The sequence below is a fragment of the Sus scrofa genome, chromosome 16, assembly GCF_000003025.6.
Source record: "Sus scrofa isolate TJ Tabasco breed Duroc chromosome 16, Sscrofa11.1, whole genome shotgun sequence".
Classification (NCBI taxonomy): domain Eukaryota; kingdom Metazoa; phylum Chordata; class Mammalia; order Artiodactyla; family Suidae; genus Sus; species Sus scrofa.
Genome location: NC_010458.4, coordinates 48594629 through 48609152, shown reverse-complemented (window position 1 = coordinate 48609152; position 14524 = coordinate 48594629). Strand labels below are relative to the sequence as shown.

Sequence of the window (14524 nt, the reverse complement as noted above, 5' to 3'; positions counted from 1 at the left end):
GTAAATGAATAGTTAAATATGGAGAGATTAAGACACAATTCAAAACTTAAAAAAAAAAACAAAGGCCATTTCATAAACATGAAGAAATCTTTTAAAGAAAAATAATGACATCAATTGTGATATACACTGAAAATAGTAAAATGTCATTTTCCAAAATAGTGGTTTCTTTATTAAATCCCCCAACTATTATAATCAGTCTTGGAAATAATACCTTAAACATAATGGCATGTTAGAGCAAAATGGTCCATTATTCACTATGATATATTTAAGAAGTTAGAATAAGATTTTTTTCTTCTGATGGTCACCATGAAAAAAATGAAAGAATGCACGAAGTACTAAAATGAATTTAGGTAAGCAGTAAGTTGTAACCTGTATGTTTTGCTTGAAAATACAGTTCATAAAACTGTAGAAAGGCTACTGCCTTTATTTCTGTATTTTGTAGATTACAATAAAGGAAATAAAAAACATATGCTCTAAACTAAAATAAATTTCTACTTCTCCCAATCTGGACAAAGTGGAATTTCATTCAAAGTTTCTAAGATTTTAATACCTACAGTAGCTCATGTAGTTGGATATATCACTCCCACTCTGCCCCCCCCCCCCCAAAAAACAACTTTTGGCTCCAAAGTGAAGTACAATAATAAACTCTTGATGAAAAGCTGTGTTATGGGGCAGTCTATCATATACTATGGCTACATATGAATTTATAGAAAAGAGCACACCCCATTTTCAGCACTTTTTCCCATAAACATGCAACTCACTGTAAAATATAAAACCCTTGCTTATAATGATGAAATGTGGACTAGGATCTTATAAATACCTGACAGTGGAGTAGACTGGCACTCATTGTATTAATTGCCTTTCAGAACATATGCACAACTGCCACGGCCCTAGAAGGACTGACAACTGGAATAATAACTAGATGGTAACATGAAGCCTGAACTCTGCAAACTTCACAGAGCTCCAGATGACTGGAGGTAAAAAGAAAAGACTGAGGTAAAATCTAGATGGAGTCTACTAAGGTGGAGACTAATCTCTTTTCCTTCGCTCATATCTTCTTGTTCTACAGGTGGTTTTCTATAACATACATATATTTTACATAACATTGCGTATGTGTGTATATATATATATATATATATATATATATATATATATATATATATATCAGAGCGGTGGAGGAAGACTGATGTCTGCAGGGCTGGACCGGGAAAGAAGGGAAGAAAGGAGCTTGATGAGTTTATTAGGTGCTCATAAACATCTGACAGTGAGAAGAAGGATAGCTGAAAAGTTAAGGACAAAAAAAAGATTTATTTAAATGGAGTCTTGTATCTATAAAGGAATATCAAGTACTGGGAAAAACTCAAAATGTGCAGAAAAGAGAGAATGAATACAAGATTTCTCAGACGCTGAAAGGGAATAGAACCTAGAGTGATAGTGCTGTGGATTTAGCTTTTTTCTTTTTTTTTTTTTTTGGTCTCTTCCAGGGCCACACCTGTAACATATGGAGGTTCCCAGGCTAGGGGTCTAATCGGAGCTGTGGCTGCCAGCCCACGCCAGAGCCACAGCAATGCGGGATCTGAGTCGCGTCTGCAACCTACACCACAGCTCATGGCAATGCCGGATCCTTAACCCACTGAGCAAGGCCAGAGATCGAACCAGCAACCTCATGGTTCCTAGCTGGATTTGTTAACCACTGTGCCATGACGGAAACTCTGGATTTAGCCTTTCATAATAAACTTCAAACCTATCCAAAAGTAGAGAGAACTACTTCCCTGTCACCCAGCCACAACAATGAACCATGTTTTGCTAATTTTTACAAGAAACCTTTATTTATTTATTTATTAACTGATTCTTCCAGCACAGAGTAGAAAATATGAAAATGGAATTCCTGTTGTGGCTCAGCGGGTTAAGAACCTGACTAGTATCCACGAGGATGTGGGTTTGATCCCTGGCTTTGCTCAGTAGGTTAAGGATCTGGCATTGCTGTGAGCTGTGGTGTAGGCTGGCAGCTGCAGCTCCGATTCAGCCCCTAGCCTGAGATATTCCATGTGCTGCAGGTGTGGCCCTAAAAAGATTTAAAAAAAAAAAAAAAAAAAGAAAGAAGAAAAGAAAAAGAATTAGCCCTTATTACTGTCAATGAAGTGGCCAGAAAACTGAACACTCCGCTTCCCCTTCATACTTAGCACCGTTCTGTTTCATTTTATTTCACTAACATATAGCTAGGTATGTATGTGTACTGGAGATGCGATGAAAAATGTATTTTTTACTGAGGGTTACATCAAAAAGTTTGAAAGCCAGTCATGTGGAGCAGTTCTTCTTGGACGTTACTGTGCAGACAAATCGTCTGGAGGTTTGGCATCTCTGTGAAGCTCTCAGGTGCTGCTGACCCTTGACCTTACTTTGAGCAGCATGAATCTAGGGGACTGGTTGCAGCACTAGTTTTAGTATTTCTCTGCGATCCTGGGAGAAGGGCTAAGATGAGAAAACGGTAGATTCTGCAGAAACAGAGTGAGGTGAAAGGTGCATGTAAGGGTAGACCAGGAAACTAAGAATACATCATCTCCATCTCTTCTGAGATGGAAGGTCACTGAAGGAGTGATTACAAAGGAATAAAGATGGAAAAGGTGAATGAATGACAGATCAATGAAAAAGTTAACAAAGGAGATTTGATTACCTTTGGTGCCAGGAAGATTACATGCAACAGCCACCTTCTTATGCTGGAATTCTTTTAATTTCATAATATTCTCCGTAAGTAGGTATCTTTTAGCTAATAATTAGAGAAAGTAAAAATCAACTGTTTTATACTTAGCAAATGACATGTGTAGAGCTTGGCTGTCTCTTTCTAATAACCAGTCTTATCCATGCTTAGTTAAATAAACCATCCAGATAGGTACAAATATAGTAGTCACCCTAGCAAGGAAAAAAAATGTCCAAACTACCAGAGAGTGCAAATTCCTCACATACGTGTAAAAGGAGCTAGTGATTCATTGTGTATGGAGATGGACAGGAATCTGGGATCTGAAAGACAGACAACAAAACAGGTATACCTAGATTGGGTTTATCTAGGTAGAATCATACAGGGTAGTGGGAAAAGTTAGTGTGACCACTGAAATTCTCAGTACTGTCCGAGGTACGGCCTCTCAGATTTGCCCTCTTGATGTCCTCTAGATACACCAAAAATCACTGACCACAACTTAGTAGAAATGTGAGTTTGAGCAACACCATTTCTTTAGGATGCTTGGCCAAAGACTTGTCCGCTAAAAGAGCTCTGTGTACTGTGATGGCAAAATAACAAGAAAAATTACTGCTGATTTCCAAAAGGGCAGCCCAGATGAGTGGTTACTACAGGGCTCTATTCTTGGGCGGCCTGTGTTCAAATCCTTCTTATACCAGTTCCCTTTGACCTTGGGCAAATTACTTAGCCTTTCTCCATCCTGTAAGGGGAGAAAAGAACAGCACCTTTCTCACTGGGTGTTGCGAGGAGAAAAGGAATGAATGTATGTAAAATGCATTAGAGTAACGCCTGACACAAAGTGTTAGATATTTTATTATCACTCACCAGTATTTTCAAACTTAATCATTTTCATATTAAGGGATAATTTTACAAATAAAGAAACCTGCTCAAGGTCTTTCAGACTGTTAGCTGCAAAGCTGGACTCCAAACTTGGAGAGTTAGACCTCCCCTCCCAAATTCTGCAGAACAGAATACCCCAAGAGGCAGGGGTGTTCCGGAGAGCAGCATAGCGCCATCCGAGGAAGTAGTCCAGCCCCAAGATCAAACCCCAGCCCAGCTTTCCTTTGCTTCCCAGGCACACGGGCGTCCACGACACCCAGAAGTTACCACTGCACCCACGCGCAAAGCGCAAAGGGCGAGGAGGGTATGCTCGCTTGCACTAGGTCAGTGAGTGACTGAGGCGCTCTTCTTTCTCCAAAGAGATGCCTGCTGGGATGTAAAGCTCCATTCTGTCCCATCCCTCCCCTCCTTCATGGCCCGAGACCGCGGATACCTCCGAGAGGGCAGCGGCAGCACGTGGAGCCTGAGTCCAAGACCCCGGGCCACACCAAACTCCGCAGCAGCAGAACTTGCTGCGAGGACCGAAAGGCGGCAGCCATGTTGTCAAGGGCTGCGCCAACTGAGGGAACTGGGGGGGGACGACGGAGCGTCGACTCGACTCCACCCCCTCGTCTACCGGCAACCCCCGCGCCGGCATTCCCTTTGGTATGCTCCAAGATGGCGTCCTCCATAGTGCGGCGCGGGATCCTGCGGGCGCGGAAAGTGTCGCTGCCTCAACTCTCCCTGGCAGGTTGGTGGCTACTGCTTTCGTGGGGCTGCTTTATTAGGTTCCTGAAACCTCTGTTCCTTGAATACAGGGAAGAGGAAGTGCTTTTGGAATCTAGTTGCTAGAGAAAGCGTTGGAGCTTTCATTAGCACAGAAAGGGGGAGGTAAGGTCTCTGACCGACCCTTCTGCTTACCCAATAGTGTCTCCCCGCCCAGAGTACAGGACGTTTCGGCAAGAAAGATTTGCGTATGTTTGTGTTAGCATGGTTATCTTTTTGCTGTCCCTGAAAAGCCTAAATTTCACCCCTGGGGCTATGAAAATTTTCTCCTTGTTGAGTTTGCTTAGAGGGACTCCGTGAATGTTTTCACCGCCTCCCACGGGGTCAGACCCCAGGTTTTCACTTGGTGGAGGAATTTCTCAGTACTAACCTCACCTTACCTGATGACCCAGGGCACAACTTTTGATGAGCCTTTCTTTGCTAAAGTTTTCCATCCCGGCAGAAAATGCTAAGTTACTTTTAAAATACTTTGATAGCTGTGTGAAGGACAGCTTACTCAAAACCTGTTTAAAGGATCTGCTGCTCATAAAGACATTGGAAAAAAAAGTTTTAATTTACAGAAGCTAAATCCTGACAGCTGTATCTGGTTATATGATTAAGTTGCAATAATCACAATTGATTTTTCCAGTGCCTGTTATCTCCTCTTTCTAACATACCTCCTCTAGCCCTTATTAAAAATCAACAGTTTTGCTCACAGGCCTTTAAATATGAAGGTGAAACCTCATAGTTGGCCGCCAGAAGTTTTCTGAGATTTTACTGGTTGACCTAGCTGATGTTCAGAATTGGCACCTCCGAATTAACTATTGGAGCTATTTAATTGTAGTTGTTAGTAAATGCTTTTCAATTTAAGCAAGACCTTGGATTGTCTATCAGGGAAAGTATCAGAGTTGCTTAGGATGTTTGGGGCTAATCGTTTTAATGAAGGAATGGGAATTAGATAAGGGTGAAATGAGAGAATTTCCAGTTAGCACTTTGGTCTTAGTTTGAACTGGTGAACTTGTGGTAGGTTACACCTGTGCTATTCCATTGTAGTAGCAACTAGCTACATGTGGCTATTTAAATTAGAGTTAAATTAAAAAATTCTGTTCCTTGGTAACATTAGCTACATTTTAAGTGCTCAATGGTGGCTCAAACCACTAACACCTGTGGCTAGCGGCCACTGTATTGGACAGCTCAGAACTGAACCTCTCTTTAATTACACAGTTATATTGCACAGGCACTGGGTTAGACCACAGATGAAGAGAGTCTTGAAATCGGGAACTCTAATTAGGAGGTTAAAGGCAAGTAATATAAGTAGGTAGGATACTACATTATGGACCACTGGTGATTTGAAAATGCTGATAAGGAGCTTTAAGTCAGCAAAACATCTTGAACCATTACAGGATAAAAGAGGAAAATACTTGGTGCATCCACTGATTCTCCTTACAGCATAATGGGCAAGGGCAACTAAAATGATGAAAGAATGATTTCTTAAGATGAGTCAAAAAAGTGACTTAAGTACATGAAGAAGCTAGAGAAGGAAACTTACTGGACACTTAACCACGTAGTGGCCATTAGGCTAGGCACGTAATATACGTCCTCATTTAAGTTATGATACAGTATTTCCTCATTTTTACATATGGAGAGGCTCAGAGACTTGGGGTAATTTGCTCACATTTTCATAATATTTATTAGCAAGGTTAGGATTCATACTTAAGACTGTGACTCCAAAGCCTGTCTGTGTTCACAATCACGCTGCTTCCCTTTGGATGGAGAATATATTTGGAGACGTTTTGCCAAAGGCCAAAATAACTGTGAAATAAATAAGTTTTTACTAAGCTTTGATATTCTGGTCTCAGGAGGTATCTTTTCAGAATTTAATAGAGGAAATACTTTTCATTGTGGATAGTTATCTTAGAATGTTGTTGCTCCAAAAATTGACGGGCCGAAGGGATAAGCAGGTTTAATAAGGGTTTGTATATACTCTTGAGTGGCATTTTCAGAGTGGATTAGACAGGCTTAGAGATCTAACCTTGTGAGACTGATACCATCCAATCCCTTTGCTACTTCAGTGTTGTCTGAGGGTCAACATCATCAGCATTTCCTGGGAACTCTTAGACATGCAGAATCTCTGTCCCCACCCCAGACTTACTGAATCAGGATCTGCATTATATCAAGATTCATATGCACATTAAAGTCTGAGAAGCTGATCTAGATTTTCCATTTTGCCATTGTCCACTCAATGTAATGTTCTGACTTAATAGAAATTCTTTGTTTTTAATATACAGACCTCCCAACTACATTATAGAGATGGAATGAAATTTAAATTAGGTCATTTAAAAGTATCTCAGAAAGATGAATGGCATGCCTTAAGAGGCTTACAGAAATGGAACATCTGTCCTTTTTTTTTTTCCTTTTTAGGGCCACACCCAAGGCATATGGAGGTTCCCAGGCTAGGGGTCCAATCGGAGCTATAGCTACCAGCCTACACCACAGCCATAGCAATGCAGGATCCGAGCTGTGTCTGTGACCTACACCACAGCTCAGGGCAATGCCAGATCCTTAACCCACTGAATGAGGCCAGGGATCAAATCCATAACCTTATGGTTCCTAGTCAGATTCCTTTCCCCTGCGACACGACGGGAACTCTTATCTGTTTGTCTTAAGGTGCAATAATTTCCTATTGTTGCTGTAACAAATTACCACAAATTTGGTGGCTTAAAACAACACAGATTTATTACCTTACTGTTCTGTAGGTCAGAAGTCTGACACAGGGTCTTCCTGTGCTAAAATTAAGGTGTTGAGAGGGATGTATTTTCTTAAGGAATGACTCTAGGGAAGAGTCTGATTCCTTGTCTTTTCCCTTTTCTAGAAACACCTACATTGCTTGGCCGATGGTCCCTTTCTCAAACATCTTCAAAGTGAACAGTTGCAAGTCAGGCCTTTCTTATATCACTGTCCTTCAATTATCACTGTTTCCCCCTTCCACTTTTTAAGGACCTGTGATTACTCTGAACCCACCTGGATAGCTCAGGACAGTTGCCTCATTTTAAGGTCTGCTGATATTAATTTCATCTGTAGCCTTAACTCCCCTTTGCCATGTACCTAACATTAACAGGTCCTGGGGAATAGGACATAGACGTCTCTTGAGGGGACACTGTTCTGCCTACAATGCTTGGCAACTCATTCCTCTGTTTGTCATTGGTTTTTTATTAGGAGAATTTAACATTGCCAAGTCTAAATTCTTCATCCTTATATGCATTTCCTTTTGTTCTGCTGTCAATGGAGATGGAAAATGGTTACTTTCTTATAAAGCAAGTGTTTAAAATTCATTTGGGATTAACATATCCACACTACTATACATAAAATAGATGGTCAGCAGTGACCTACTGTATAGCACAGGGAACTATACTCAATACTTTGTAATAATCTATAAGGGAAAAGGATCCAAAATATATATATATATATATATATATATATATATATATACATACACACACACACACATGTACACACACACACATGTACACACACATATGTGTACACACATATACATACACACACGTATAAGTCACTTTGCTGTACACTTAAAACTGACATAACATTGTAAATCAACTATGCTTCAATTTTAAAAATTAATTAAAAATTTGTATATATGAAAATTACTGGGCTTATCTTTTGCAAATTTAATAGTCCTAATTTAACTTGTTTAAAGTTCATTCGATCCCCTTGAACAACTGCACACAAGGCATTGTGGGACTCCTGCCTTTCCCTACCATCACCTCCCCTGCTTTTTTGTCTCCCATTTCAAAACTCGTAAACATTGGTCTAGACAATTGTCTGTCCTAACTTTAGAATAAGGAGGGCTGATTTCTTATGCTAGAATAAAGCACATGCTAGAAGAAGAAACGGAGACTATAGGAGAAAGTCTAATAACAACAAGTAGAGAATATGTAAATCACTGGTAGCTTGGAATATATAGCTTAACAGCCCCCTCCTCATTCATGCTCACATAGAAAAGGGCTGCTCTTCCCACAAAAGATCTACCTGGTTTTAGATACTGGAATTAGTTTGCATGGAAATGCTGCTAGAAATTAGGAATGGGTTGTCTGAATTGATTCTTTTGATTCTGTGTCAGACTGAGCGTGCAGGGACCTTAAAACGTCACCCAGCTCAGCTCCTTCACTTGGAACTGCAGAGTTTGAAGGTTTCTACCAGCTGGTAAAACTCAAACTAAGTCTCAGGTTAGCTCACTCCTGACCTACACACCCAATGTAATGCCAGATTTTATTCATCCTTCTTGGCAGATCTAGGAATGTAATTGACAATTTATAACATCATTTCTATGAAAAAATGTCTTCTAAATTCCAAAATTAATTTAATCATTTAAAAAATTAATCATTTAAAAAAACAATCCAGAGTTCCCCTCGTGGCGCAGTGGTTAATGAATCCGACTAGGAACCATGAGGTTGCGGGTTCGGTCCCTGCCCTTGCTCAGTGGGTTAACGATCCGGCGTTGCCATGAGCTGTGGTGTAGGTTGCAGACGCGGCTCGGATCCCGCGTTGCTGTGGCTCTGGCGTAGGCCGGTGGCTGCAGCTCCGATTCGACCCCTAGCCTGGGAACCTCCATATGCCGTGGGAGCGGCCCAAGAAATAGCTAAAAAGACAAAATAAATAAATAAATAAATAAAATAAAATAAAAAAATAATCCATTTGAAATATGGGCACTTTTTTTTTTTCTTTTTTGGCCATGCTGGCAGCATTCCAAGGATTAAACCTGAGCCACAGAAGTGACAACCCCAGATCCTTAAATCCCTTCACCACCAGAGAACTCCCAACATAGGTACTTTTTAATAGTTACTGTTTAAAAAAAAAGTCTTAGATCCCCAGCCTTTGGAACCCTTTTAATGTTACTGCATCATTGCTTAAGCTTTATCCTGGTAAAGGTCTCACCTGCCTAAGGTAAAGGAGGGACTGGTTTTTGTGTATAAACACGCAAGGATGTGTTTATATTTGTTTTAGTTGGGAGATGGAAAGAGAATAACAATAGCATTGCAGATATTCTGTTTAATCTGGTCCCTTGCTATCTAGTTATGTTTGGCTTCATCTGCTGTAACCTTGAGGTAGTTATCTGCCATTCATTTTTTTTTTTAAACAGCCTTATTGAGATTTGACGTATATACAATTTACCCATGTAAAGTATTCAATTCATTTTTTTTTTTTTTTTTTTTTTTGTCTTTCCTCAGGATTCTGCAGCCGCCATCACCACAATCAATTTAGGACACATTTATCACCTCAAAACAAAAACAAAACCATTAGCAGTCACCTCTCCATTTCCCCTGCAAGCTTTCCTGACCCCCTACCCTCCAGATCGAGGCAACCAATACACTGCTGTGTCTATAGATTTGCCTATTGTGAACATTTCATAAAATGGAATTTTTCTTTTGCTTTTTTAGGGCTGCACCCACAGCATATAGAGGTTCTCAGGCTAGGGGTTGAATTGGAGCTACAGCTGCCAGTCTACACCACAGCCACAGCAACGCCAGATCCGAGCCGTGTCTGCGACCTACACCACAGCTCACCGCAATGCCGGATCTTTAACCCACTGAGTGAGGCCAGGGATCAAACCTGCAACCTCATATTTCCTAGTCATACTCATTTCTGCTGCGCTGTGATGGAAACTCCTGACCAGCTTCTTTCTCATGAGCATAATGTTTTCCACGTTCATCTATACGTAGCATGTATCAGTAATTCCTTTGTAAGAATATGCTACATTTTCTTTATCCATTTATCAGTTGATGGATATTTGCATTGTTTCCACTTTTTGGCTATTATGAATAGTATTGCTAAGAACATTTGTGTACATTTTTTTTGTGTGTGGATACATGATTTCATTTCTCTTGGATATATATCTAGGTTATTTAATAACTCTTAAGTTAACATTTTACAGAACCGCCAAACTTTTCCAATGTGGCTGTACCATTTTACATTCTCATCTGCAGAATATGAGGGTTCTAGTTTCTCTGCATCCTTATCAATGGCAGTTATTATCTGCCTTTTTGATTATAGCCATCCTAAATGGCTGTGGAGTGGTATTTCAGTGTTTTTTGCATTTCACTAATGGAAAATGATACTAACCATCTTTCCATGTACTTGTTGGCCGTATGTGTGTGTATTATTATTGTTGTTGTTGTTTTAGAACTGTCTGTTCAAATCCTTTGCCCATTTTTCTGTTGGGTTGTCTTTTTCAAATTTGAGTTGTGAGAATTATCTATATATTCTGGGTACAAGACCCTGATCAGATAAATGATTTGCAAATATTTCCTCCCATTCTCAGTTATCCTTTCACTTTCTTGGTGTTCTTTGAAGCACAAAAGACTTTAATTTTGATTAAGTTGCCATTCATTCTTTCTCATTCATTCCTTGAGTTCATGTTTATTGAGCACTGCCATATGCCAGTCATTGTGACGGATTTCATCTTGTGGGTTACTCCAAATTTGGCCTACTTTTCTCTTATTTAACGCTAAGGTGCTGGGTTACTGGGTATGATAGTACTCTTTCCTTTATGTGAAATAAGGGTAAATATGCTGATCCAAGGCAGATGGACATTTTCTAGGACAACTGATTATAAAGCAGCCAGTTAATGAATTAAGCAACCATTCAGCAAGTATTCTGGGTTCTAAGAAGGAATTTTAAGGCTCATGTAGGCTCTCAGTGTAACCTAATGGCTTCTAGTCCTGAAGTTACAGGAACAATTTTTTTTTTTTTTTTGGTCTTTTTGCCATTTCTTGGGCCACTCCCACGGCATATGGAGGTTCCCAGGCTAGGGGTCTAATAGGAGCTGTAGCTGCCAGCCTACGCTAGAGCCACAGCAACACGGGATCCTTAACCCACTGAGCAAGGGCAGGGATGGAACCCGCAACCTCATGGTTCCTAGTTGGATTCGTTAACCACTGCACCACGATGGGAACTCCTATAGGAACAAAATTAATGTTTTTAGTCATAACACTAGAAATTGGAACAGGTTTTCTGCATCTTCTGCTTGTTAGGGGTTGAATGCATGGTGTCATGAACTGAATTGTAAACTATGTGATATTGGTTAGTTACAAAATAGATCTTTAAGTAAGTGGAAAAAAATGATAGAAGATATGTTTAATAAAACAGATACATAAACTGAACCTGTGGTGAAATCATGCCTATTGAGATAACTGTCTTTTTCCTCAGGTAGAAGATGCCTGCTTTCTGCAGCGTATGTGGACAGCCATAAATGGGAAGCAAGAGATAAAGAAGATTGTCACCTCGGTAGGTACTTGTCAGGCTATTATATGTGCCATTTCCAGTCACTCCATGTTTGTTATCATATATTCACATGATATATATGTAAAATGATGCTTTTATGATAATCTAGTTCAGATAAGCACATTTTAAGCCTTAGAAAGAATTAGACTATTGTTTCACACACGACAAATCATTTTCTCTATTCTGCAAATTTCTGTTTCATTTTTGCCTTGATGATTAATCTCTCTGAATTATGTAAATGATTATTTTCTTTCTTACTTGTTGTTCATTTTTATCACATAGTTAATTACCATGCAGCCTGGCTATTTTACCTGCAGAATCAATCTTTACTATGATGGTTGCAAATGATGGTTTTCCAACTTCATTAATACCTCCATATTTACTAGTTAGTACTCAGTATTTACTACAAGCAAGAACCCTCCTTTCTCTCCCATTTCTTTCTTTCTCTGTTTATCTGTGTACTACCAGCATGATTTCATGGATTGTGGATTTCTCCTTTTTTTTTTCCTTTTAATGATTCATTACCGTAGTTATTTTGGTAGTCCAGTTCTCCCAGATTTGCCTAGTAGTAGCCCTTTCAAGCTGGCTCCTAATGTTCTTGTACCCTTCCTCCCTAGCCCAGAAATCAATTACAGTTAACCCTTGAGCAGTGGCAGTTAAGGGCATCCACCCTCAACACAATCAAAAATCCACACAGAAGTTATAGTTGATTCTCCAGATAAGTGGTTTCTTCCTAGCCGAGTTTCCATCCCTGGCTTCAACCAACTGTGAATCATGCAAATAGTCCGATAGTGTGCATGTAGTGAAAAATTTAGTGTATAAATGAACCTGCACAGTTCAAACCTGTTTTGTCCAAGGGTCAGAGAACACTGGTTCCTTGCACCAGGGAACAGTTTTAGAAACTAGGATTTATGTACTAGGTGTCCCCTTGCTACTATGGAATTTTTGCTTCTTTGCTCATTCAGTGTAAAAGCTAAGAAAACTATGTATCTGTATACATGTAAACAAACATATATACACATACATGCACATAGGCTTACATATACGTACAAGTAATGGATTATACTGAAACTTCCAATTCCAGTTTATCCCTCCAGCATTCTTCCTTGCCTTCCTCTAGTCCATATTTGTATCTGCCTTCCATACTGAAAACTCTGGCCCCTCTGGCCCCAGCAGGGACAGTGTTTTGATGTGTGGGTCATTCTTGGCATTGCAGACTAATTTTCCTGTCTTCTACTCAGTAAGTGCTAGTAATGCCCTGCAGCCATTGGTTCAGTCAGATGACCTCTCTATATTCTGAAATGTCCTTGAAAAGGCTTAGAATGTTAAAAGAGTTCTCTTTTGAGAACCACTGTTCTAGTGATGAAAGCAGCATGGACTCAATTATACTGCAAAGCTTGTTCTGATGTGCCATATAGGAATTATAAGTAAATTGCTGTGGAAGTATGGAAAAGAGAACACAGGATTTTAGGAAAGCCTTTGTTAATACTTTCCTAGGTATGAAGGGAAAATTAGGAAACTGGCCATTACATTTGGTGTCTTGGTATGGATTTATAGTCAACTCTGTTATTCAGAGACAAATCTGGTAATGTTGCCATGGATTCCTGACTAAGAAGATGCTATTTGCCAAAGAATGAGCATAATAATCTGCAGTGAATAAATATCACATGGAAGTAACTGTCTCCTCTCTGTTAAGATTAGTGTACTTACAAAAGCAGTATTAGCTACCATTTACTGAATGCTATCCTGCCAGAAATTCTCTCTGTATATCCTGAGTTCCTATCCAGTCAGAAATGATTTTTCCTCACCCTGTATTCTTACAGCACTTTGTACCTTCATTATGCAGTGTGATGTGAAGAATCTGCACTTGAGGGAAAAAACATCTGGGTGTGAATCCTAGTTCTGCCAGCTTTCAGAAACCATGTCACTTAACTTGGTTCTTGTACCTATAAATTAGGGATGATGATAATGCCTGCCCCAGATGATACCCTGACATATAATATGTGCTCCAAAAATAAGTGGAAAGAATAAGTTCCCAGGTCCCTTGATTTTACCCCCTGTATCAAACTTTAGGATGTGAAGGAAGTGAGACAGGGTTTTGAAACTTGAAGTGCTTCGAAGAAAGAGAGACTGTTAGAGACAGTGTTTTTTTTTTTTTTCTTCTGTGTAATAGAAGAATGCGATTACAATTTTTGTGCTTACGTGATACTGTATATTTTCCCTAATACTTATTTGAGCTTTTAGGCTAGTTATATGGGCCCCACAATCAGGCAGTGCGCCTGAGGGTGCATTCCCATGATCGGACAGTAGGTGGCAGTGTGGCTTTTGCGGAGGTTCGCAGCCAGTGGAGGCTGGCGTTTGGGCGCCGGCCTTTGGGAAGCCTTCCTGAGCACGCCTGCGCAGGAGGGCTGCCCTCGGCATGTGGAGCGCCGTGATTGGGTACAGCGATCTGGTGCGGTGTGCTGATTGGGGGAGGGAGGAGGGGCGATATGAGGCTTTTACTCCGTGCTTCCCTATTGGAGGGCTAGGGGTGGGGTGGGGTGGAGTGTATCCCGTCTGGGTTGGGAAGATACCTGGGTGTGGGTGTGGGGCGTCCATCTGAATGTTGCAGAGGAGATGCGACTTCTCTCAGATGGTCCTACAGCTGTGGTGCCTCCTCTCTTCAGTTTCATTAGTGGTTTTCTGTTAGAGCCTTGGGGGAGGGGTGATGGGGATCTGTCCAGCTCCCTGTCTGAGAGTAGTTTATTACTACGGAGGTCTCGATTAACACCGGAAGTGCTGTGTAGTGCAATATATACCTCGCTGCAGTCTAGGGGGCAAGCAGGCAGGCCATGAATGCATGAATGCAAGCCGGATCCTTTGATTTAAAAGTCAAAAGGCAGCCTCTGTTCCGGGCTAGCTGTGCGC

General features: G+C 40.5%; 2 protein-coding genes across 4 annotated transcripts in view; one reads left to right on the top strand and one right to left on the bottom strand.

Moving 5' to 3' along the window:
* Positions 1-4139, bottom strand: part of PTCD2 (pentatricopeptide repeat domain 2) — a 30941-nt gene extending 26802 nt beyond the window's left edge. Inside the window, exons 1-2 of one of the 2 annotated variants that reach the window (XM_021076726.1) lie at positions 4008-4139; positions 2675-2767 (exon numbers count right to left, since the gene is read on the bottom strand). In XM_021076726.1, the coding sequence (XP_020932385.1) occupies positions 2675-2767; positions 4008-4113 (199 nt within the window). In that variant the 5' untranslated portion in view covers positions 4114-4139. The remainder of the gene's footprint in view (positions 1-2674; positions 2768-4007) is intronic. The other variant, XM_021076727.1, reaches the window with a different exon arrangement.
* Positions 1-14524, top strand: part of MRPS27 (mitochondrial ribosomal protein S27) — a 133508-nt gene that overhangs the window by 33419 nt on the left and 85565 nt on the right. Inside the window, exons 4-6 of one of the 2 annotated variants that reach the window (XM_021076728.1) lie at positions 867-996; positions 3935-4304; positions 11543-11620. In XM_021076728.1, the coding sequence (XP_020932387.1) occupies positions 4112-4304; positions 11543-11620 (271 nt within the window). In that variant the 5' untranslated portion in view covers positions 867-996; positions 3935-4111. Of the gene's footprint in view, positions 1-866; positions 997-3934; positions 4305-11542; positions 11621-14524 lie in introns of those variants that run through there. The other variant, XM_021076729.1, reaches the window with a different exon arrangement.